General features: G+C 35.8%; 1 protein-coding gene across 2 annotated transcripts; it reads left to right on the top strand.

Moving 5' to 3' along the window:
* The first annotated feature begins 153 nt into the window (after nucleotides 1-153).
* Nucleotides 154-25,814, top strand: LOC143468142 (dnaJ homolog subfamily C member 13-like). 2 transcript variants are annotated; one of them, XM_076965152.1, is made up of 54 exons: nucleotides 154-3,055; nucleotides 3,346-3,421; nucleotides 5,256-5,405; nucleotides 8,753-8,851; nucleotides 9,126-9,215; nucleotides 9,329-9,379; nucleotides 9,484-9,690; nucleotides 9,778-9,873; nucleotides 10,116-10,274; nucleotides 10,614-10,765; nucleotides 10,944-11,038; nucleotides 11,159-11,264; nucleotides 11,353-11,452; nucleotides 11,588-11,695; nucleotides 11,961-12,116; nucleotides 12,251-12,358; nucleotides 13,344-13,490; nucleotides 13,741-13,836; nucleotides 13,977-14,030; nucleotides 14,371-14,531; nucleotides 14,772-14,817; nucleotides 14,932-15,039; nucleotides 15,253-15,353; nucleotides 15,422-15,581; nucleotides 15,696-15,758; nucleotides 15,887-16,096; nucleotides 16,428-16,630; nucleotides 16,705-16,789; nucleotides 16,866-16,965; nucleotides 17,102-17,202; nucleotides 17,273-17,424; nucleotides 17,716-17,917; nucleotides 18,108-18,223; nucleotides 18,332-18,410; nucleotides 18,539-18,674; nucleotides 18,921-19,105; nucleotides 19,240-19,431; nucleotides 19,656-19,835; nucleotides 20,003-20,161; nucleotides 20,282-20,395; nucleotides 20,661-20,777; nucleotides 20,921-20,974; nucleotides 21,942-22,050; nucleotides 22,280-22,371; nucleotides 22,510-22,684; nucleotides 22,820-22,932; nucleotides 23,051-23,220; nucleotides 23,317-23,413; nucleotides 23,493-23,615; nucleotides 23,751-23,930; nucleotides 24,076-24,219; nucleotides 24,310-24,453; nucleotides 24,713-24,812; nucleotides 25,154-25,814. In XM_076965152.1, exons 1-54 carry the CDS (start codon nucleotides 2,985-2,987, stop codon nucleotides 25,231-25,233), a joined length of 6,672 nt encoding a protein of 2,223 aa, XP_076821267.1. In that variant the 5' UTR covers nucleotides 154-2,984; the 3' UTR covers nucleotides 25,234-25,814. The 2 variants fall into 2 exon arrangements, with proteins under 2 accessions (XP_076821267.1, XP_076821266.1); XM_076965151.1 differs by having other exon boundaries at nucleotides 155-3,055; nucleotides 21,906-22,050.
* The last annotated feature ends 202 nt before the right edge of the window (nucleotides 25,815-26,016 follow it).

Here is a 26,016-nt window from a genome sequence, read left to right as displayed (position 1 = left end):
ATCAAAACAAACTGAATAAACATTTCGTTAATAAAACACAAGGTTTTTCATAGTACATATCAAGTCCATTATTGAGAGAAAAAAAAATCGCTTTTATTGGAAACCCGAAAAAAACAAGTTTACCCGGTTATTTGCTGTCACATACCTGAAACCCGGGTTTTAAAATTTGGCCCCAAGTTGCAATAACTACCTGTTACACGTTAAACAGTTTCAAATTAGAGCATTACGATAAGGATAAGCTACTGTCATTTTTTCTTAAGGGATTATTTGTTTAAAATGAATAACTTCACCAATTACAAAATCAAATCCAAACAAGGAATCGCACTAACTGGATAAATATTACTGCTATGCACTTTCGGGTCTAGTATACAAGTGCTCAGCCAGATGACATTACAATTTGAGTAGCTGAGGTCTAGTATAGAAAGGCATCCTATAGTTGTGCACTTGTATACTAGACCCGCATTTTCAACTCTAAAACTAACAACTACATCGTATATATCAGGTTTGGGCAAACTTGTTCAATGAAAGAGTCACGTGCGGAAAACTACAAACAGTAGCGAGCCGTAAAATCAGTAGTGTCAATACAAATACGGTAAACACGCAAAACACTTTAACATTTATTGTGTAATGCAATCGTCCATTCGTTCAAACACGCAAAACACTTAAGCATTTATTGTTTAATCAAGAAGTATACTGCGCGAAAATACTCTTTCTTGCTCTTTTACACGATGGGTTTACGTTGCTACGATCTGCAGAGAAAAGTTTTTCTTTTGATTTAAAAATTCGTGACACTTGTGATTCCGAGATCCCAAAATTTTTGGCAACGGCACTTGTCAAGTTTGCCAATGGCAAGAATTTTGTCAGATAACGATAAATCTTTCCCCTTACTTGTTCCTGCTTCAGTCATTTTGAAATCACAGTGTCTTGCAAACTGTGTACTGTATTGTACTGCAACGCTAAAATGGAACTAAAACAGTGCTAATGTTAGTGTCTGCGTAATGACAGCCACGTGTTAATGTTTTTAATCAGCATTGTCTGTTTGATTGTTCCGTAACAAAGTGCAGTACAAAGCACAAAGCTTTCGCATTGCGTGTGCACTCCCAGTGTGTGTGCACTCCCAGTGCGTGTTGTTTTTACATCTACCTTTTAAAAAATTCTGAAAAATCAATAAATCACCTTCATTTTTATTCAATTAAGCTGATTATGCAATAAACCGCTATGCGATAAATCGAAGTATTATCTTCACAATTGATTGACTATGGTTTGGGATTTGCGCTCTTTATGCGATAAAACGGATTATGTGATTATCCAGAATGCAATTAATCGGATTCGACTGTATATGGGCACACCTCGCTAATTCCCACCACTTTTTTTCACTGACAAATATTGATGTAGTGATGTATTCGGATAATCGAAAGAGTGTTACGTTGAAATCAATTTACAAAAGATAACATGCACTTAGTACTACACTAGATTAAAACACGAAGAAAGAACCTGTGTTGAAGATCCAATTCCGAGAGTTCAAAGGAAGTTAGAAAATTGGTCAATGACTAAAACAAACATTGATATGTGACAAGTATGAATTATTGACGTACAAATATTTAAGACTTGCCAATCTGGATAGGTGAGTGTTTTTTATTAATTTGGCATATTCATTTCTAAAATGTCGTGCTGGAGTCTGACAGCGAAGTTTCTGGATTAGGGGGATATAATGCATTGGAACAAATCAGTTTTTAGTAGTTTCATGTTGGATAGTGGGGATTCCCATTTTTGGGGTTGAATAAACGAGGTCTGACTGTATTCTATATTCTGACTGTCTATAATTCTTAAGTGCAACTTACGAAAAAAACTTATAACCAAAGCGATACAGTAATTATAATTTTAACGTTATATTGGATTAATCTAAATACCTTTCTCTTGCCAACATATTATTTGGCATATTACTGTCTTTTAAAATTCATCGTTGCTGTTGCCCTGTTGGATGCAGTGTTACGTTTTGTTTCTTGCTTTCGTATTTCTTCTTTCTTATACTTGGACTCATGAATTGGAATGAAGTCTAATTGGTGAATTTGGTTTGCAATTGCTGGGTATGATTTAAAATACAATGATCAATGCCTTTATCAGACAAATTTGCAAAGGAACTGAAAATAATTTCATTATAGCATGCCCCAAGCGAAAGCAAGTTAACTGCAGCAAAAAGTGTATGAAATGACACTTTAAGAGAGGCACCCAGTTTGTGTATAGTAGAATATAAACTCTGGATGATATCGAGTTTTTGTGTTGCAATATTTTTATTCATGTTTTAGTGTCTACGTTAAACATATTTCTGTTCTTCATGCATTGTGATTCTTACCTTAGACAAGGCTAAAATTGATTGCAAGGTTTACCAGCTTAATTTATTTTATAGCATATAAATATATAGCTTCAAATACTAAGGTATCAAAGGATATTAAAAACATTATGATCAGAGCTTTTTCAAAGTTAGGTCTTCAGTCAGTTTAGTAGCTCTTAGAGTCATGTGATATTGTCAGTATGGTGCTAGGATATTTATTTTGCGTTATTGTTACATTGCTTTGCCATCACTGACACCAAAAACTTGATAAAGCTTAATTATTAACTTATGTACGTGATTAAACCAGCTTTGATGTATGCATGTCTTTGCTTAAACGTTTTATTAGTTAAGAGTATTTTTACTGTTTATGTTTAAAAAGAACCTGACAAGCACCAAACTGCGTTTGGATTATTTTTATTATGTTTTTTTTTATATTGAATTTTACTAATCTTGTTCTGCCTTTAGAAAGGTGTTTTACAGTACATGTATTGATAAATAAACATTGGGTGAGCAAGCACAGAGATGGCATTAAAACATGTTTTTCAGTCAGGAAAAACTGTGCAAAGTTGTCAAACTTAACCATATTGTGGTATTTTATGAAACACTTCCTATAGATATGTAGGTCTTGGTGGCATATGTTAAGAAGAGTGTAATGTCCCAGATTATTGCTGACAATGTTGATGTTGCATGCTACTACACAACTAAACATTCATGGAGGGGCAAGTAAGTAAAAATCACAATATATTTCACGATTGACTTTTTTAATCAAAGACTTCTACCTTCTGCTAATTGATAGGCTATTAATTATTATCTGTTTCATGTATGATATGTGATGTGTTTTATGAATGAAGAAAATTATTGTTGTATTTTTAGTTATCACAACTTTATATTATTATATATAATATAATATTATACATTATATTATATGATGTTAGGAAATCGCTTACTATAGTTTTCGTTATAGCCTGTTTCCATTTCTCTGCCCAGTTAAGGTTTTAATTCTATCTTAACAGGTATAAGCGATTGTTTGCAGTTGGAACAAAGGGGATCACAACTTATAATCCAAACACTTTGGAAGTGACAAATCAGGTATGCATTATACAACAGGACTCGCCCAAGCTGCAGCATATCACTGACTTGGTTTCTGCTGAGAGGCTGTGGTTTTCTGAATTATTAAGTTTGGCTAAGTTGTTTTTTGCCGAATTTGCCACTGCTTTTGCTAACTCTGAGCAGAATAATTGGCAAATCTCCATAAATTTTTTTTAGTGTGATTACATTGCAAACTTTAAATTGCTGAGGCTGCACTAGGGTTGTTTCGCCTAGCTGTCTACGATCCTTGCTGGTGTAACATTTACTCATTCTGCATCACATGATGCATTTATGGACTCATTATTTTTATGCACTGAAGAAAATCCATCCTACATAACGGACAAATCTTTTGCAAAACAATCGAAGGCCCCAAATTACTTAAATATTGCATCTTGGAAGTTTAAATGTGTGACAGGCCGAAAGGTGCTTCCTGTTTTACGTTCTTCATTTTCAAATGTTCAGCTTTCAAAAAAATTAAAGGTTCTCTAGTTTTTGTAGGCTTGTACATGTTAATGTGTTGTTTTCCCAAGTCGCTAGTTCACTTAAGCTGCCACTTTTTCTGTCCCCCTTGAGGTGACAACTTTGACAAATTCCACTGTATGTAACTAATATTACTTTGTATGACCAGTGCAATTTTGTTAGTTTAGTATGATACATGAATGATAAGTTCTTTTATTGTAGTTGTTTCTTTAGGGATAAGACAAAAAAAAAAATTTCTTAGGCATGTTGTAATCTGATTAGTCAGAGTTATTATTCAGTTAAGTCTGGAGTACATGGTTATTGTATGACATCTCAATATATCATTAATGATGTCGCATTTACTTGGTATATTTGCACAGGACCATGTGCTTATTATGGCCAAGAATGCATTAAACACAGTGCATAACTGGCAGATGACATTTTACAAGATATTTTTAAATTAAGATGTCTATGAAAGCAACTACGGTGGTTACTTTTATTAATTTGTTGCAATAAAAGTGGCAGTAACCAAATACTTACTTACTTACTTACTTTTATATAATACAAATTGTATTGCAAGTTGTGCTACAGTTGACAGTTATTAGTTGGCTATATCATAAATACAATTCATTTGCTAAAAATTGAGACATGTTCTTTGAAAGCTTGAATGATCTTGAGGAGTTTCTTGGGGGAAAATGTTGGGAACCACTGATATAATATATTAATTAATTTTAACTTCATTAAACTTCAGCAATCCTCATATTTGTAGTTTTAGTCTGATTTTGTTTTTATTACTGTAAATTTTTTTTTATTGTGGCATATTTTTTTGAACATATTTTTGACGATAAAACATGCAACACTAATGATAGAGGACATACACTAACACATACAGCTGATGTAAAACGAAAAAATTGTGGTATTTTTTGCGAACTTATCAGATATTTTTTGTTTGTACAAATGAAAATATGCCAATACTCGGCACATTACTCGGAATCAAATGCAACTTGTCCCATCCTTAGTTTATTAGTCAACCAATTTAAAATACTCTGTGTACCACATTTAGTTGTTATGTCTGCTAGATTTTAATGTTGTTTTCATAAATATCAATGTACGTTTGTATTGCATTTTGACCTGAGTTTTAATTTCACATGTGAACTTGGGTCCATGTAGCTGATTTTCCAAGTTTTGCTTGCAAAAGTCTATGAAAACCTTCATGTAAAACATGGAGCTAAGATGTGTACATAAAATTTTTCTGAGATTCAGTTATGTGATACTTATTTATTGCATTATGCTTTTCCCGGTCTGCTTAGTATATTATAGTATTTGATTTTTTATCATTTTTATGTATACCTTTACATTATTGTGTATTATTTAGTGGCCATACAATGAGTTTGCCGGAATAATTGCTGACAGCAAAGCGAAAAACAACAATGAGTTTGTCATATCACTGAGGAAAACTGGAAAGAAAAATGACACAATGCGATTTTCCTGTGATTGTCGGGCAGATGTTATCACCGAGGCATTGGTAATGTAATGTTTACACAAAACTGCATTAACACAATTGCAATCCATACACATTTCCTATTGGAAATACTTCTCGTTTTGAAAAGTTACTGCTATCCCAAAAGATAATTAAAAAGCACTGAAATTTTTGTTTTGCACTGGCTGATTGTAATTACGTTTTTTGTCTTGTGTTTAAAGAGGAGCTACATGCGATGCACAGTATGTACTGGCACTGATTGCAGCTTCCCACTCTATATGATAATGAATTAGTCAATTGCAGAGTTCAAGAAAACTCTTTATCCCAGTAATGAAGTTGCAGTACATTAACAGTCATTACATTATAATTTTTAAAAATTATGAAATCTCTACGACTTATAAGTAATCCTCTACGACTATTTGTCTCTCTTCCTATGTTATTTGTAATTAGAGCTCCAAATTATTTACCTTTTATTGCTAAGATCACTTGCATTGGACTATCAAAACACATTCATTAAAAAATAATTAACCTTCCGAAGTTGCCTCTGTCTCATTAGGTATATCACATAATACATAAATATTCAAATTTGGAGTAAGAATTCAGTACTGGTACTCATTACTTTTGGTTTCAGTACCCCCGTCTCTCTCTTTTTGAAACCCACTTTTTCCTCTCAGAAGGGTTGTTGGGGCAGCAGCTTTAGGAGCTTATGGAACAGTTCGCAATCTTTTGCCACTTCTGTCAGTTTGGCTAAAGGAATATCTAGTCGTAACCAGGCCAGGTCAGTGATATAATTGTACCACCTGGTTCTTGGTCAACCCATTGGTCTTTTACCGTTTGGTGTGGCAAGCATGACTTGGTTTGCAAGTCTTTCTTGAAGCATTCTGGCGACATGACCAAACCATCCTTGTTGAGACCTCTCAATTCGAAGAAGTATGGGCTCAACATTTAGAGATTTACCGATTTTGGTGCTACGCATTTGATCTAGTAACGTTACACCATAAACCCTTCTTAAAAGTTCCATTTCTGAAGCCTACACTTATGAGCACACTCTTTCGGTCATTATCTAATCTTCATGACACTAGATGAGAATTGGAAGGAAAACTGACTTATAAATTGAGAGCTTTGCGGTGTCAGAAAGCTCTCCGATCATGACGACTGAACGATGTAGTTCACGCATGACTGCACTTGCTTTACCAATTTAGGTGTCTAATTCAGTGTTCTGTCTTCCATCACTTGTGAATTACACTTCCAGATACTTGAACTTCTTCAACTAGTTTAGTGTTTCTCCACACAATTGCAGTGAGCACTGATCAGGGTTTCTTGAAAGGCGAAGTACCTCAGTTTTCTTTATGCTTATTTTCATCCCGGAGTCATTACAAACAGTTGCAAAACGATCGCGTTCATGTTCAAGTTTAGAAGAAGCGAGAAGAACTAGTTTATCTGCAAACAACAAATGACTAATCCTACTGCTTCCAACCACGATACACTCTTAACCAAGGCTGTGCCTATCTATCCAGTTCATGTGAACTATGAAAAGGAGAGGTGACAACACATATACCTGACGGATTCCAACATTCACAGTGAAAGGTTTTAACTTAACACTGTAAAAACAGACACAAACTTTAGGGCAATTGTACATTGATTTAATGGCTACTAGTAAGCTGTCGTCAATACTGTTCTCCTGCAGAACTCTCCAGAGCTTATCTCGAGGAACTCTATTGTAAACTTTTTGGAGGTCAGCAAAGCAGGCGTAGACATCTTTTGCATATTCCCAAGACTTTTCGAAAATTTTCCTTTGAGTGAAAATTTGATCTGTTTTGCTCCGGCCAGGAAAAAAGCACACTTTGTGTGCTCAAGTTGAGACACAACTATTTTACAGAGTTTTTCAAGACATTTGGCTTACACCTTAGCAGGTAGACTAAGCAGAGAAATACCCCGATAATACTTGTCACCCTTCTTGTGTATTGGGATGATAACACCCATTTGCCAATCTCTTGGTGTTTTACCTGAACTTCATTCCACTTGACACACACGGATCAGCCAGAGGTTTCATTCAGAGTCCATGGCCTTCAACATTTCCAGTCGGATTTCGTCACACCCAGCGCCTTATCAACTTTCAGAGATCTTACAGCTTGGGTAACTTTGGCCTCAGTGAGATTATACTTTTTTTTCGAAAAAATCATTGTCATTTGGTGTTTATATATTCTCTCCATCTACCAAAGATATCATCCTCTTTGGTAAGGAGGCCACCCTGTTGATTTTTAACAAACTTCGCAGCATATGATTTTTTGTCTTGCAGTCTGTGGATGGTTTGCCAGAATACTTCATTAGCTGTTCTATAGTCTGATTCCAACTTTTGTCCAAATTCCAGGAAAGCAAAGGAAGACATGTCATGACGCCAGGCTTTGCAGGCCGCCTTCTTTGCTCGAATAGCTTCTTTAAACCCTTGTTTCCAACATGGGGTTCTTTTCTCAATATTCCTCACCACACCGAGCCGTTTCCATGCACAGGCTCTGATAGCAGTTGCTGGGACTGCGGATTTAAACAGCGTCCATTCCACCTCAATGTCTTCCGTGCATCCTGAAAGTTCCTTGAACTTTGTTGACATGTTGCCACTTGCCAGCAAAAGGCTTCCCACTTAATTCTACAAGACCAGTTGGTACTATAAGATCTTGGGGGTGCCAGAGGTTTCAAGAGATGCAGGTTGCAGACAACCAGTTGGTGATCGTTAGAGATCTCAACTCCCCGTGTAACTCGAATGTCCACCAACATGTGCATTAAAGTCTCCATATAGAAGTGTAGATTCATTGGGCACCACCCTCTGCAGGGCAGCCTTCAATTCATCAACAAACTCGAGATATTGCAATGTTGAGTTTGGGGCATATACATGTATACAAAACAGGCTTTGTCCCCTTAAGCTTCAACATGCACACTTGACCTCCTAACAAGATCCATTCATCTACACAATCTGCCAGCTGAGGAATAGTGAGTACCTCCACACCCACCTGGGCAGATATTTTTGGATTGACGCTAGAGCAGAATACTTTCCATCCTTACGATATCTGAGCGATACCGTTTGGCCTCTTCAACTAGTTCCTGCTCCTTTCCTGTCAGAGAAAGGACATTCAGGTTTCCAACTGTTAGCCTTCGTGAGTGAATTTGTCAATAAGATCTCCAAGAATACAAGTACTCTGCGCTGTCCCCAGTCACCTCCCCAAACACGTAGCAAACGCATTGGTGGGTTTCTGTTTCCTGGGCGGCTCGTGGGGGAGAATATCGCTTACTTTTCGAACAAGCCCCTCTGCCTAAAGCTCAAATTCGTTCCTTGTTAACCTGCACAACAAACGATGTGGTATGACTGATCTGATTCTAACTCATTTTGTATTTTGCAGAGATATTGCAAACATTTTTCTGAAAATTATCACAAAGTTACTCGGTTCAATGCTAGGAAACACCACTGGAGTGATACAAATGTTAGCATAGTGTTAGAGGTAGGTATATATGACGCATTTATATATGTTTTATATGCATCCATGTATGTATTTGTTCTGAATATATTTTTTAGCTACCTGTAAAGCTTGTTATTAAATTCCATCCAGGCTATGTAACCTATTTAAAAGTACTTCTAAATCAAATGCTATTGTACATTTGGATGTTTATTTTAAACTATAGTAACAATAAGTGGCTGGAAGCTTTTGGTAAATGTGATGCTTCCGAATTATTTTCAAATATGCAACTGTGTTTGAGATAAAAATTCTCTTTTAGGTCGGTGCAGGTTCACTTCATCAGTTGAATTCTTCTGGTACAAAAATTTTGGCATCATATGACTACAAAGATATTGAGGGTTTTACAGAGGTAAATAAATACAACATAAGTCTTCATCTTGATAGATTTATACATGAGATCAAAGTTTTTACATTTAAAACATTTATCTAAAGTGTGTGATTTATTGAAGTTTTTTTGTGTAGGTATCAGGTTTCCCTGGTGGCATTGCAGTCATTTATACTTTTAACAGATTGGTAAACGAATTTACATCATATAATGAAATGTATCAATAGCATGAAATATACTTCCTTTTCCCTTTCGAGGTCACCGACTAAATCCGTTTTCGCTCTTGTCCCAGCATCTCTTTTCCTGTTCGCAATCAGTAGAGCTTATAAAAGCCTGTGTTGATGCGGCTGCAAGAAATATTGGGATTACTATAAAGAAGCGCAAAGAAGCTATCTCTTTCGACCAATTTGTCAACTATCGTTTTGGTGATTTCAGTTCTGATGAACATATAACTTCCGTGACTGAATTTCAAGTTCAAAAATTAACACACAGGTCACAGGTCAGAATTCCGAAAGATTTTTACTCTAACGACTGACAGTATCCTTGACGTAGAATGGTTAAGCACATTTTTTTATCTTGACTGAAGGATCCTGTGCGAAGAACACTTTGCCTGAGTGAGGCTTGTATATTGGAAAGAGATCCGGCAACATATTCCATCATCACCTTACGCCCACTTTCAGAGGTCAGCCTAACTATTAAACTATAAGACATGCTTGCCAATGTAGATTTGTTTGACCATGCTCAGCTACATGCTACCTAAAACACAATGTGAGTCAAACAAAACAAGTTATCGATTGTCTAATTCATTAACTATCATTCATACTTGTCTCTATTTAATACATACTGTGATTATTATACTGACTAAGTTTGGTTAATGGGAAATACCTAAAAATAACTTGCAAAACATTTTGTAACTTATTATAGATTTTTTCTCTCGTAAGAAGTTCACAAAACCCGCAGCTATTTATAATCGAATATTGTCGAGGTCAAGTACGGAGGTATTTGTCGACCGATCGTGACTCTCTCCTTGCAACGTTGTTAGATGGTGTCCGTGCTTCTGGTAACAGGGATGTTTGCATTAAGGTGAAGTGAAGATCATAATTTATGTCAAACACGAAAGATTGTTCAAGATTGTGTTTGTAATACAATATCATTATCTTTGCTATTTTTACCAGATTTTTGTATATTTTAAGTTATAAAGCAGAAATCAAGTGGAATAAAGTGTGTCACCTACTTAATGTTGAACTATCTGAATGTTTCTTGCACTTTGTGAACGTCAGTTAGCATTTTTCATGATTGCTTTGTATTACTGAAATTGCCAGGATGGTTCGAACATTATGATTCTCTGTAGCTATAACAGTAATAAGAATGCTTTTTCGGTGTACATTGGAATTTTATTTTCCATTTTTGTTACTGTTTTAGATGCAGCAAACGGACTTAGGCCAGCGTGTTGGTCCTCTCTACATTCCAGTCGAAGAAGAAGTGGAAAGCATGCACTTAAAATTTCTTGTCCAACCACCCACTGGAAATTTTACAGATGCACTATTTAGGTTTAACAACTGCATACAATACAGGTAGAGTTTGCAATATAAATGTTTGTGCCTTGTGTGAAACAAAAAAGTTTTAATTATAATTTTGACATGTTGCTTGTTTTATAAAGGATATTTGCTACATATACTACAAGCTAATGGATAATGACAACAGTATTATATACACTAATACATATAATTATTTTAAGTTGTGTTTTCTTAGTGGTTTGCTATGGTCTGTGAAGCAAGATGGATTTTTCACAGAAAACAAAGAAAAAATGATCAACGGTGCCATTACCGCCTTACTTGACAAAGAAGGTCCTTGTTGTCCGAATGTTATCTCAGCACTAAGTTTAATTTCAGCAGAGACAATCCATTGCTTTTTTTAAACTTTGTTATAGTTAGTTTGTTTAAGTTGGTCATAGAGTGTATTTTCAGGTGACCAAGATATGATCTCAGAACATGAACTTCAAGCTCAGTTTCATGCCCTCCGTAGACTAGTTGCATCAAAAGCGGGCTTTATAGCATTCACGCAACTACCTCGGTATGCATCAAAAATGATTTTTTGCCAACCATTTTGATTTTTTAATTGGATTGTACTTACAATATTGTTTGCTGTCTTTTTGATTTAGTTTTCGTGAGAACCTTGGTGTGAAAGTTATCAAAGCTTTGCAACGTGACAGTGACGCTGTAACTCATGCTGCAATTGATATGATTGTTGCATTGTTGTGTGTAAGTAACATGCTACAAGTCACAAAGCATATCTACATTCAAAAACTCCGTTTTCTTTGCCAAATATAGTTAAAGCATTCAGATGGTGGTCTTGTCATACATTAAATGATAATATTCTCTTGAAATGTATTGTAGCCTATGCACGACAACTATGATCTTCGTCAAGAACAATTAAACAAAGCCTCCCTTTTATCATCAAAGACATTTCTAGAAGCATTGCTGAACAAGTTAGAAGATCGAGTGGTAAGCTTGTTTGGGTGTGTGTGTTTTAATTTTGGATGTGATGTTTTAAATTTGTTGTGGCAAAACAGTTTTAACTGTAAGAGCTCTTTTTCATCTGAAATTATTACTATATTTACTTGTATGCTTAACTTAGAAGTGAATAAAGTTGAAAGTGGATATTGTCATATAATCCAACATCAACATAAAAAAAACTGTTTCTCTGTCAAGTTCAAGCCACAGTCTTATGACATGAAATCAGTATATGATAATTTTTGATTATTCATAGTTGAAAGGCTGCGGTGCTTTAGTCATCAACGCCATGTTGGATTTTCTCACTTTTGCCCTCTGCGCACCACACAGTGAAACAACGGAAGGAAAATGCTTTGATCAGCTGCTACAGCTCGTTGCTGACTTGGGTCGTTGTCTATTCAGGCTTTTTCAGGTACATGAAACCGAAGCTTTTGTCGAATGCGATGAATTTTAATTTGCAAAAATCTAGCCGCTCTGAATACGTAACGAATTATGATGTTATGTTGTCCACTATTCCTACACCATTTGTTGTTGATATTTTCCTAGCATCCATCCATGGCGATTGTGAAAGGAGCTGGCCTGGTGATGAAGGCCATCATAGAGGAAGGTGATTCGGAAACAGCAGCTCATATGCAAGGACTTGCTCTCGCTGAGGTCAACTGATGTTGTGTTTTGTACTAGTTAATGATGTCTGCTGCAGACACTAGACATGATATATTAAAACGGTGTGCACAAAGCTATAAGTTCATCAATTTATTCATGAATGTGATTATTTCACAAACAGATGGCATTTCAAAATTGAGATGGGGCATAGTTTAGGACAAATAGTTGAAAGCGGGTTAGAAATTATGTGAATTAAATTTTATTGATAACAGCTAAATGATTTGTTGCGGTTAAGTTTAGGATGCTGTGTAATAATATTTAACCAAGAAAAGCTGTTTTGAAGGTATGATTTGCTTGTGATCAGGCATGAATGCATAGTTAAATGGGGACATTGTCTTTAGATATTTAAAAAACTGTAGCTTACTTCATCCATAATCTTTCATAAAAGCTTTCCTGATGCTGCAAAGGTGTCCACCCACCCACGTATTTGTATCTTGAAATCGGTGCACAGATCCTGCACGCATGTTGTTAACTAGCTGTAAAATCAATGGATTAGTCATCATACACATTTTTGCATTTCGGTGAATCATCAAAAATTGTAAATATTTGTGACAAATAACTAATGCTGTTCTGTTTTTATTTTTTGTTTTTTTCTATGTGTTCACGGAGTTGCTGCTATTAAGTATGTATTAACTTACTTATATTGCAATAAGTCTAACAAAAGACAGCATAGACCAAAATTTGTTTCAGAAAATGCCTCAATGTCTAAAGCTGGTAGTTTTTTGTGACATGCCATGGGCAAGTCATCCACAGAACTAAGATCATGGCAATAAAATAGTCATATGAGAGTGTTAGTATTGGTCATGTGGAGTATTATGGACAACTTACTATGTTTTTTTCTTGAAAAGATTTTGTATTTAAATCTTGAAAGCATTTAAGAAAAAACTGTACAATTACAAAGGGTTTGTATTATATCAGTAATCGCACACCCCTTACGTTAACTTACATTAAGACTGTCCTTATTTTTTCTCATCAGGGTGCCCTTCCAAGGCATCTTCATACTTCCATGTTCACAACATCAGTGGACACTAGAGTGTTAACCAACCGTCAGCTCAGTCAACATTTGATCGGGTTATGGGTCACTGGCCATCCACCTGCCATGGCGTTATTAAAGAGGATCATGGTAAATGCTTTCATATCATAGTGATCTTTTGTGGGCAGGTCTTTTTGGCACCAATATATCTATGGTGCGACTCATAGTGTGTCAGTGCACGTTTTTACTTTGATGCTGACATCAGGACATATTGTAATTGTGGGAAGTTCTAGAGCTAACTCCAGGAACTTATGTGCACACCTTATTTTGCGAAATTTTGAACTTATTAATTCGGAATTCACAATGGCTTTCTAACCCTATTTTAACACACTGTCTTTAGCCAGCAGGCTTACTTGCATATCTTGAGTCCGATGAGGATGTTCCAGAAAATGAAAAAGATTTGCTTCACATCAGGGACAACCTTAAATCGGCAATTGTTAGTACTAGAAATTATGAATGCTTTTTCTTAGCAAATACATGCTATAGTATAATTGAAGGTCATTAATCGCATGAAGTCATAAGTATTCATTTAATGCATTTAACATTGTTGGTTTTTTTTCATTTTTACTTTACTAGGACCAAACAAAAGGACAAACAAAATGGCGACAAGTTGACAAACAATTAAAACAAGTGAGCATTTTTCGTAATGCCAAACATGACATAGACAGCATAGCATATACTGTATAACTAAATACTGTGTCATAGTTTACTCATATCTTTATTACTTTTATTCCTGCTGCAGGGAATGACGTTAAGATAATCCATGATTTTTCCTACATGATTATCTTGCAAGTTAATTGTAGTTGTGTAACGCTTTATTTAACAAGATTTGTTAAATGTATGTTTTTCATTTTGTAAAGAAACACTGTCTTCTATCACATAGTGCTTACTATCAGATGCCTTTGGTCAAATTACAATTTAACTTCAATCCAAGTTGCAAATACCACAATCTGCAACCCATTTTGTGCAGGTTGAACGGCTTGTGCGAAAGCAAACAAGCCAACTTATGACTCACTGGAGGGATCAAATGGGTCTCAAGCAAGTGGACACGAATCAACAGAAGCCGATTGTATTGAGGAAAAGACGGCAGCGGATAAAGAGTGAAGCCAATTGGCCTTTGTTTTATTACCAGTATGTCAAATGCTTTTTGTTTTATTAGTATTTTAAATTGCTGTTTATAAACAATTCATGAGTGTTGTAAACTATAATTATTCTGTCGCATACTATGCTTATTCATACCTGCAACGATTATTCAGTAAAAAATATGCTTAATTGCTTATAAATTCACTATCTGTAAGACTGTGAAGTGTGTAACCATTGATCTGATTTGTGTATAGTGGTTAACGCAGTGTGAATTTTTGATAATTTCAGATTCAGTCTTGATCATGCTAAGCCAAACTTAATATGGAACCACAAGGTAAGTAAATTGATTATCATAATTTATAATTATTTCATCTTCATGCATTTTTCGTGTCTTTATATGATTGATAGATGTTATTAGTCATGTTAAATGTTTGCATTGATGTCACAGACAAGAGAAGAACTTCGCGATGCTCTAGAAAACGAAATGAGAGCTTTCCAGATTGACAAGGAGCTTGGATTGAAAACTGAAATATCTTGGAACTATACAGAGTTTGAGGTGGAAACTAGTTTGAAAATCTTATGCTCAGAGATGCGACCAATATGTTGTAGTTTGATATAGATATCGGTAGTCATTATATTTTGCATCGGTGCATTTGTGTCATGAAACTTAACAAGCTCCCATTCAGTTAGGAAGAATGGGAATTTGTTACAAGTGAATTACATCACATTCTGCTTCTATGGTAAATGAGCAAATTTCGTCGTTTGTTAGATGCTGTATGAATGCTTGTCAGATGAGATTAAGATTGGAGATTATTACTTACGTCTCTTACTGGAAGAAGAATTCGAAGATAGCCTTATTATAAAAAGATCGTAAGTTTTGTCAGGTTAAACTGCTTTTTATAGAAAATTGAACTGACAGAATGGCATTGATATCGTAGATATGAATTTTACAATGATCTCTATCACCGTTTTCTACTCACTGCAAAAAGTGCAATGAAGTGCATGTGCTTGCAAGCCATGGCTATTGTCTATGGAAAATACTGGGAAGATATTGGGCCATTTCATGATACCAAATACATGATGGGAATGCTTGAGAGGGTATCTATTAGTTATTAAATACATCTAAATCTTTTATTCTATAATTTGTTTGGTATTAAAACATTTTCTGCATTCGCCATTCATACACTAATAGAAAGCCGCTATCTTTAACAGTGTGCAGATCGCATGGAACGTGACAGGCTTGTGCTCTTCGTAGAGAAATTGATAAAGCACAAGGTAGTTTCATTTTTTGTCAATTACTGTCTTTCATTGTACAACACCACTGACAAATGGTTTTATGAATATTTGAACACTTTTCTGTGGATTTTGAATATTTACAACACTGTCGTTGCAACTACTTCCAGCAAAATGCAAAGGAAATTATTGATGCCAACGGAATTAAAATCCTTGTGGATCTGATGAGCTTAGCACATTTGCATGTCACTAGAGCCCACGTTCCAACGCAGCGTAACGTCATCGAAGCAACACCTGAGATGATGGCTGGAGCTAGTGAAAAAGAATGGTATTTTGGAAACAAGGAGAGAGAAAGACTCGGCCCGTACAGCTTTCAAGAGGTTTGGTTACAATTTTTTAGGGTGTTTTAGTTTAGAAATAACATGAATTTGCCTTTTCTTTATTGTCATAAGCGAATTAAAGCTGATGAGTTAATATGTAGTGCTAGTATTAGTAAGAAGGTATGTGATATAATAAAAAAGCAAGATATAGGATTGCAGTATGACACTCTAGAGTTAATTTCTAGTTTTAATCTCTCTACACAAGCTTTTGCAAGCATAAACTTGCTTCATCAGGTGTACTAAGAAATGACCATCTATCAGTCATAAGTCGGCCAACTCTTTTGCCTATTTACCACCTTACTAAATTTATGTTGAATTTGTGCTTTCACAGATGAAGGACTTTTGGGAAGACGGAACCCTAACTGCAAAGAGCCGGTGCTGGGCACAAGGAATGGATGGCTGGCGTCCACTGCATCTGGTCACTCAGTTGAAGTGGACACTCATGGCATCTGGTCAAGCTGTGATGAATGAAACTGATTTGTCCATTACCATTTTGAATATTTTAATCTCAATTTGTCGCATGTACCCCAGCAAGTTAGTAGAATATGATGTCTGAAACAGCATGTACCCTCTTTTGTGAATGAAATAATTGACAATGTCATTTGCAGAGATGAGAATAACGCTGTGATAAGGCCTCTTCCAAGAATTAGACGTTTGTTAGGTGAAGCCATTTGTTTCCCACACTGTGTGCAGGTGAGTAAAAAAGGGTAGGAGTATGTTGGATGTACTTCAAACGACCACCTGTATCATCTATGACCTTGTGTTATAGCTCCTCTTGACTTTTGACCCAATTCTTGTTGAGAAAGTTGCAACACTTGCACTTCATGTTATGGAGGATAACCCAACACTGTCTCGAGTTTATTTGACAGGTTTGTAATCCGATAAATTCAATGAAGTGTTTTATCATAATATTTGTCACGTGGCTATACACTGGTATTTTGACCTTTGGTACTTGATGGATGGATGGAGGTCGATATGTAACATTCCATTTTTTTTCTTTTCAAGGTGTTTTCTTCTTCATCCTCATGTACACCGGCTCTAACGTCCTTCCCATCGTCAAGTTCTTGCAGTACTTGCACTTGAAGCAAGCATTCAGATCTGAACAGGTATGAGACAACAACATTACAACATACTTATAGAATACTTTGTCGTTTTACCAACCGTCATATGATGCAGCAAACATCTGACATGTTGGCGCAAAGTATCCTCGGCTCAATCCTGCCAGAGGCAATGATCCATTATCTTGAAAATTACGGGTCTGAGAAGTTTTCTGAAACTTTCCTTGGAGAGTTTGACACCCCTGAGGCAATATGGAACAGCGAAATGAGGTTAGTATTAAAGGTAGCATAACACCCATTGCACTGCCTGCAGATTTGATAACTGGATAAAAAAAATTTGTGTTTCTAATCGTAACTGACAGTTGTATTGATGAGCGTGACTTTGGTGTCAGGTATTTTAGCAGTTTGGCCTATGCTTCAAAAGCCGTAGTTGACTTGGCTTGATCTATAATCGTCATAGATAGCAGTAACATATCACTACTAGTCGACTATGGCATAACCAAAGTGTTGGTCTATGGTATTCGTTGTAACATTCAACATCACTCACATGCTAACTTACAGGAGGTACATGATTGAGAAAATCGCTGCTCACATCGCTGATTTTTCTCCTCGTTTGATGAGCAACATCCGTGCTCTGTATCAGTATGTTCCTATCCCAGCCATATCATTCCCGCAGTTGGAGGATGAATTATTCTGCAACATCTACTATCTAAGGCATCTTTGTGATGAAACTAAGTTCCCAGAGTGGCCAATTAAAAAGCCTGTAAGCTTATTGCCCAGTTATTTGGGCTTACCCGCACAACATTGTGTAAAAATTCATCAGATACGTGTTGCATGTTGTACTTATTGTATGTATACAAATGGTTTTTTTCTGCTACGTTGTCAAACTATTTCAGCAAGTCTTTTCTGTTTCACTCCTTTAGAGATGAAAATCTATTTTTTTATATTTTCAGGTTGAATTTTTGAAAGACATTTTGGCAACTTGGAAGAAGGAAGTGGAAAAGAAAGCTCCAAAGATGTCGTATAATGAAGCATATGATGTCCTGAGAATGCCCAGAGATAAAGCCCCGTAAGCATAATCAAGGAAGCGCACTATTACGCACTGTGAATCTTCATTACTACCATGGGGCAAAGTATTTTAACTTGACAATTCAAACATTTCTTGAACTTGTTATAGATTCCATGAAAGTCAAATCAGAAAGGCTTACTTCAGGATGGCCCAGAAGTACCATCCAGACAAGAACCCAGAAGGCCGAGTAATTTAGTTGCACGTCATAAAAATATAAGGAATTAATCTATATGGAACGACACTCAATTTAAGTGTGAAATTAATGTGCAAAAGGGATAAGCTGCTTGAAGTTGCATCTCTATATCTTCCATGTAGGAAATATTTGAAGCAGTGAACAAGGCATACGAGTTTCTCTGTTCAAAGAAGAAAAGAGTTATTGATGGCCCTGACCCACGAAATGTACTCCTTGTTCTTAAAGCGCAAAGCATCTTGTTTAGAAGATACAAGGAAGGTATAACCATTATTATCTATACAATTGAATTATCTTGTTTTCTTTTAAGCTCTATTTTAATTTTGATGATCCAGAATGTTTTTAGTTAAATCAAATGTCATATTAGATCATGAATTTTTTTAGCTAGTGCTAAACTTTTAGTGGTAGTTATTAAAAATAGTTAGAAAATTAGTTTACTCTTGACGCCTTATTTACATTTCATGAATATAACTAATTACTTTATCATTAATTACAACATTAATGCAGAGCTCAGCCCATACAAATATGCTGGATATCCTGCCCTTATTAAGACTATCGTCATGGAAAAAGATGACGATCAACTCTTCAGCAAAGAGGAACCTCTGCTTGCTGAGGCAGTAGAACTCGCATACCACACTGTCAACTGCTCTGCACTTAATGCTGAAGAACTGCGGAGGGAGAGTGGAATTGAAGTTAGTAAATGGTTGACCGTGACACACTGACACAGAAAAAAAAACGTTTACGAATAGGTTATGACTAATAGCTAATGACAAGCACTGTATGATGTAGATAAAACTTACTCCTGACATCGTAGATGTTTTTGTAGATCCTTCAATCCTCTTTATCAAGATGTGTATCGATGTTGACTCAATCTTCAAAACCAGGTGACCTCGCTGTCCGAGTATGTGCAAACATATGTCGATGCTATGCTGTTTCTGCTCAGTTTGAAGAATGCCGAGAGAAGTTTATGAATGATGCCACAATCATCCAGGATCTTTGCCGCATGCTCTTTTATAAGGTTTCTAACTAAAACGTTATCTCTCAAAATCCTAACTTTGTCTGGTATTTTACGAGTATATTATTGTTATTCTATATCATATTACTATTATTATTTCACTTTCAAGTTTTATTTATATTTATTGTTAACTACCCTTCGCATTGTTATTAGTCGTAACCATAGAATGATTGTTGTATTAGAGATCACTGTTAAAATAGATAATTATGTCAAATTATTCAAATTAGAATCTGCCACGTTTATGTATTGTTGCCACTGAGTGCGTTAGCGCATTCGCGATTGATATCGCGCTTCAAACACAACTCTTCAAAGCTGGAGTGCTCTGGCATCTTTTGCTCTTCCTTTTTAATTATGACTTCACTCTAGAGGAGGGAGGAGTACAGAAGAATGAAAAATCCAACCAACAGGTATTTCTTGTTAAAAAGTAATTACACTTAATGATTGACTATTGTTAAGTAATGCACAAGTATTAATAGTTTAATCAAAGAAATTCACCGATCATTTAATGAAATATTAGTGCAAGTTTTTTGCTGAACTCTTTACAGAATTTTTTGCAATGTTATTTCTTTCACAGGAAGTAGCAAATCGTTTAGCTCGACTCAGCATCAATGCACTCGCATACCTCGGCGGTTACATGGCTCCTGACAGCACCAACCTCCTAGTTCATAAATCTGTCTGCGCACTCATCACTCCCTACCTGACAAAGCAGCTTACACTCGGGAAGTATGACGAGGTAAGCTCTCCAGTTTCTTCACATGAGAGCTAAATAACTTGGTGCTGTTGGACCCAAGGTTGTAGAATTTTATTTTAACTTGTGTTAATTACGTGTTTCTGCTCATGGTTTGTCACTCAGGTTTTGAAGATTCTCAACAGCAACACGGAGAACCCCTATTTGATGTGGGATAACAGCACTCGATTTGAGTTGACCAGTTATTTAAAAGATCAACAACAAAAGCATGTCAGGACGGTAAGTGTTATAATCATGTATAATAGTCGTCATCACATGTCATACATATTATGTCCTATTTCAGTAACATAACAAACTTATATCGAGCATTGTATATCTATTAAAAAATTACTTTCCTGTTCACCGTGTATTGACTAATGATACTAATGCTTATTGTCAACCGGGGTTCCATAGCAGTAATCATAAGTTGCTTTTCTCGTGCTATTTTTGGAATTACTGTCCTTGTTAAGTTTCTTAAATATGATATACGTCTTTCATTCATCAGGGAGTGTGTGATCCTTCGTATGGAGCAGAGTTTGTGTTTAGTCTTCACAGCAAAGAACTCATTGTTGGTGATATATTTGTAAGAATTTACAATGAACAACCAACGTTTCCTGTCGAGGTGAGCCTTTGTTTATTTTTTATCAAATTAATTACAATGGAATTATGAAAATACACTAATCCCCACAGATATTGTTTTCTAAAATGTTTTGCGATGTTGAATGCTTCCAATGCTACTTTAACTTAAACTTACATGTTTAACAGGATCCACGATTTTTTGCCCAAAAGTTAATCGATTTTCTTGGCTCACAGGCCGAGGTAAGTCTGAAAATGATGTAATTTACTCATGCTAAGATTTTTAATTTATGATGACTGCAGAGTGCAAGACTATGCAAAACACAATTTTAAAATTGTAAGTTTTCAAATCTGGCAGCATTTCAATTTTTTGGTATTTGGTATTTTTCTTAAGCTAAAATCAGCCTGATAAAATTAAAAATCATCAAAAATCTTCAGAAAATACCATCCTAGTTCATACCAATGCAAAAATGGGTTGATGTGCCCGAATGACTCACACTACCTAAGCTTAAATTGATTTGTATTGATTCTTTGATTGAAAAGTTTAAGATCAAGACGTTGGTCTATTGCAATCTTTTCATGGTTACTTTGAAATTTAAAATATGAGTCCAGAATGGTATTTTAATTCACTTGAAAACTTTTAACGCAGACATCGCTCCTCACAATATTTTTTCTGCAGTGCTGTATGTTTTGCAGTCATGAAAATAATTCAATGGTTTCATGAATTTTGATGATTGTCTTTTGGAAGTTCTTAATTTCTTGACACTCAAAAGGATGCATAACTAATAAACCATTCGCTTAGGATTTATTTGATTTTTAAAATTTAACAGTTTTAAAAAGATTAGCTTTGAAATACCAATTTTTTCAATGCAATGATGTTTCTATTAAAATCGTCTAGTGCATTTGCCGGTAACCTGAGTTTTCTTCTTTGATTTGTTTTTCATGACATCTGCAACTGATCATCAATCTGCACTTGATTGGTTTGTTGGATCGATAACTAAATTTGTGCCATACCACTAATTACTATTTTATCTCATTAATATTTTTCTTATTAATGTTTACTTTTCATCATAATCTGTTTTATTTAATAACGTATCTTCTTCACATCTTGCTGCTAATAAATTTGCGATTTGTTCTTTTCACTGAAATTGGACAATTTTCTTGCTACTAAAAGTACATATTTAGCTGTATTGCTATTGGTAACCAACAGAATAATCATAACTCACAGAAGAACTCAGTGCCAATAATGTCTCATGAAAATACAAAGAATTGTCTTGCAGCTTTGAAGGCCCTTTCAAATGTTATGAAGAACCACTCAGGTAATCTAACTTCTGTATTTTTTTTCAATGAAGTCTCGTTTTTATTTGGTATAATGTTCCTATCTATGGAACAGTATAGATATTATTTGTTAAGTACAAAACTACACACTAGTTGATCAATTCAAACGAGTTGACTGTTATGATGTGAAGTTGATTGTGAATTACTGATCTAAGGCTGTTGTATTTCATATGCAAGGTCCACTAAATAACATTGCCATTGTTTCTGCAGAAACTGCCACTGTATGCATTGGGCACTTCAAACTTATTTTTTCTTTGCTTCGTGTGGAAAATGCATCAGAAATGCAGCTTATGGCTCTAGAGGTTGGAAAATTTATGCAGCACATACAGCAGTTATCTGTCTAGCATGAAAAATCTGGTTTTTAAATATTGTAATTATAATTGATTTAAAGTATGATATTGAAACGCAAAAACAAAAAATTATGAACATGCCATCTTCAGGTGCTGTCCAGCGTAACAAGCAACAAGATGTGCGTTGAGAATATCGCCGACTCTCGTGTCGTGACACTTCTGCTGTTGACTCTCGAATCTCTTCCTGCTGGCTGTCCAACTGTGCTTGAAGTTTTGCATGCTTTGGCTTCAAACCCCAAGATAGTAAAAGAAATGTTACAGCAAGGTGTTTAAAATCTCAAAGTTTGAAATTTATCATTTAAATAATTTTCATTGTCAACCGTCAAGGTTGTTTGTGCAACTTACAATGTACATGCGTTCTTATGCCTTTTGAAGTGCTTTCAGTATTGCTTTATTTTAGGTGGTTTGTTATATATGCTCAATCTATTCTGTAACTCACCAAACCCTGAAGTCAGACAGCAGACTGCAGAGCTCTTTGCCAAGCTTGCATCAGATAAACTCAATGGTCCAAAGGTATTTATGGACTGCTTCAATTTTTTGTATTTTGTTTGAATTAGTCCTGGAAAGAAAATGGAAAACTCTTGGCTTTGGGAACAGTATTATATAACATTTTTGAACCATTTTGTTTCAGGTTCGCATCTTTTTGAGCAAATTTTTGCCGACAATCTTCATGGATGCGATGAGAGACTCGCCAGAAGCATCAGTTCATATGTTCGAGGGAACTCATGAAAATCCGGAACTTATTTGGAATGACGAATCACGTAAAAAAGTTTCCATGTCGGTGAAGAAAATTACAAGAGAGTAAGTCTCTAGGTCATTGTCAATTATTGCAGCCATTTATTGCAGCCCTTTAAGTTTGGTAGAGCAATGTGATGTCGATGTTTCTTGTTTTGTTAGTTTGTTTAAGCAGCAAGCGGTGAATCCTGAATTATCATGGAACTTTCCCCCCAACTTTGTGTCGGTATTTGATGTGGATGATAGCAATGAGATCATGGTCAGTTAAGAAACATATCACAGCTAGAAGCGTCATTATATACTCCATTTAGTTGCACTAACAGTTGTCACTTTTTAAGGTTGGTGGCGTTTATCTCCGGCTATTCATTGCCCAACCCGGTTGGGTCTTACGCAATCCACGTGAGTTTACTGTTGAAATAATGAACGCCTTATCGGAGTTGGTTGCCTCTTCCAATCCGCCGGTAAGTATCGCAGACCTTTAACCACTATCGACCATCGCAGTCTATGAAAAGCAGTAAGACTAGACGTTAATTTAGTGCTAGGTTAGTGTAAGCCACCAGCTGATTTAACCTTACAGTGCTCTATCAAATAAACAGGGTGAGAAACTGGAAACAGTGACGCAGGCGGCCTGTTGTTTGTTTACAACACAACCTGCGCTGGCAGAGCACATTCCCGCACTTGGCCATCTCCCTATCTTGTTCAAAAGCATGATGGGAAAGAATGACGCTGTGCATAAGTCCTGCATATCAGTCATCCATGTTATTTCTAATTGTGAGGTGAGTTGCAAATCAATAATTTTCTAGTTTTCACCACTTTGCATATAGTTTTCAAAACTTAAAATATATTGAGTAGGCGAATCTATTAGTAGATTTTTCCAGAAAATAAAGTAAATGTCACTTATGTATTTTTCTATTTCGTCAGTCATGTGTCCACGCATTTGCAAGTACAGACTGCATTAAACCTTTGATGAATGCAATGAAGTCGAGACCAGACCAGGCAGATAGAGCATGTGAAGCACTACATCACATGTTTGCTAAAGACCAAAGCCCCCAGTTAATGTCCCAGGTAATTCAAAATAAAACGACTTCTCACGTCAACTTCATTGACGTTGTCTCTCCGAAGCCAAGGTGCTTCATCTTTATAATTAATTTCCAGGTGATGAAAACAGGATTGATCCCTTATCTTCTCCACCTCCTGGAAGGCTCTTCTCTGCGTGGTGTCAAGAACGTTCAATCTGTAAAAGCTCAGATCGTGAAATCGCTCAAAGCCATGATGAGAAGCATGGAGTTTGGTGAACGAGTACGTTAAGTGGCGACTGTGTTTGTTGTAATGCTGTTGTTTAAATTTGCGTCAAATTAGGAAAACTTTAAATTTATTTAGAACTTTATTGCCATTGCTTTCCTTGTTTTCAACATTGACAAAAAGATAACTTCATTTCTGAAATGAAAAGCAAAGAATATGTTTATGAACTAAAGTGCTTATAAGTTTTCATTCGCGCATGTACCTGATGTACAACACACAGCACCTTTGTTATTTCTTAAAATTCCATTTCGTACAGATCCAGAAGGAGTTGGAAGGTTCTTCTGTGTGGGCAGCATACAAGGATCAAATGCACGATTTGTTCATATCAGACGCACCAGTGGCCGGCTATCTCACAGGTGGGCCTTTCAACAAAAAAGAATAAGATCATCACACGCACCAATTTATCATCCATAAACATTGGAATAAAGCTAATAGCGTATTGCGTTGAATATAGAAAATGAACTTATTTTATTGACGTAATGACTTCGTGTTCTTGGGCCATTTGAGCTGGTGATGATATTATTTTGTTATTGATGCAAAAAACGCTTTTCATTTTTAACTGTTCAACAATATATGGATTTTAGGTCCATTGCTACTTGACTCATACTACTCATGCTTGAGCATTGGGCGGTTTATTTTTGAAGTACTTTGCTCCATTTGTGTATTTTGTTTATTTCAACAACTGTTTTTTGCACAGGTGGACCTACCGTTGCTGGATATCTGACTGCTGCCCCTCCCAAAAACATGCCCCAGGCCCCACCCCCGGTCGAGGAGTGACAGGGACCGTGTGAAAGTGATTTTGAATCTACATCACAGAGAACACTTCAGTTTAAGTTGCTCTCATTATCAAACTATTTGAACTATTAAGATGATGTTTTACTGTAGCAATCAACCAGTTCCACTAAAAGGCTTTAAAAATTTGGCCCTCGCCCACTTGTTGTTTTAATTGTTGTTCTTGATCATTGTGCAATCTATATTGAGCGTGTTAGCAGTTTCCTATTATTAAAATTTCCTGTTTTTCACCTTTGATGTATTTTGTGTGTGTTTTGTGATCTCTAGCGTAATCGACATTAAAGCCAAGAAGCAGCCTGTTAATTAAGCTTCCCTTGATATTTGTCACAACATTTTATCCATATTAATAACACTTGTCTTTTCAGCAAAAATTATACGTTTGTCTTTCCCTGCTTTTCAAATAATTTGCTTTAGCCGGAATACGAAGATCTAACGTTGCCCATGCTGCCTTAATCGTTTATTCTTATTATTAGTTCGTCATTTCTAGATTTCAGACTTATCCACTATTTAAGCTTATTTGATACCGTGTAAAACTTCGCTTAAATTAAACCATTGATATTACATGACTTTATGTCTTGTTTTGTTGTAGGCTTTACAATTGAAGTTATATAACGTACACTTTAAATTACTAAAAACAGCAGGTAAAGATGGTTGTGATACCGCAGGGTTTCGTCTATACCGCGGTTTTTCTTTATTATTTTTTTATCGGGTACGCATCATGGGTAAATGAATAGTCTGCAACAGAATTGGGCTTTTCAATGTTCTGTT

This window comes from Clavelina lepadiformis, chromosome 8, assembly GCF_947623445.1.
Source record: "Clavelina lepadiformis chromosome 8, kaClaLepa1.1, whole genome shotgun sequence".
Classification (NCBI taxonomy): Eukaryota; Metazoa; Chordata; class Ascidiacea; order Aplousobranchia; family Clavelinidae; genus Clavelina; species Clavelina lepadiformis.
The sequence above is the reverse complement of the archived record's forward strand: the minus strand, read 5'-3'. Positions and strand labels throughout refer to the sequence as shown.

Excerpts from the sequence above, each read along its gene's own strand:
- LOC143468142 (XM_076965151.1), top strand. The coding sequence starts at position 2,985 with ATGTCCCAGATTATTGCTGACAATGTTGATGTTGCATGCTACTACACA. Across the intron at positions 20,396-20,660 it reads AACAAAAGCATGTCAGGACG|GGAGTGTGTGATCCTTCGTA; the intron begins GTAAGTGTTATA and ends TTCATTCATCAG. Across the intron at positions 23,931-24,075 it reads ATGTTATTTCTAATTGTGAG|TCATGTGTCCACGCATTTGC; the intron begins GTGAGTTGCAAA and ends CTATTTCGTCAG.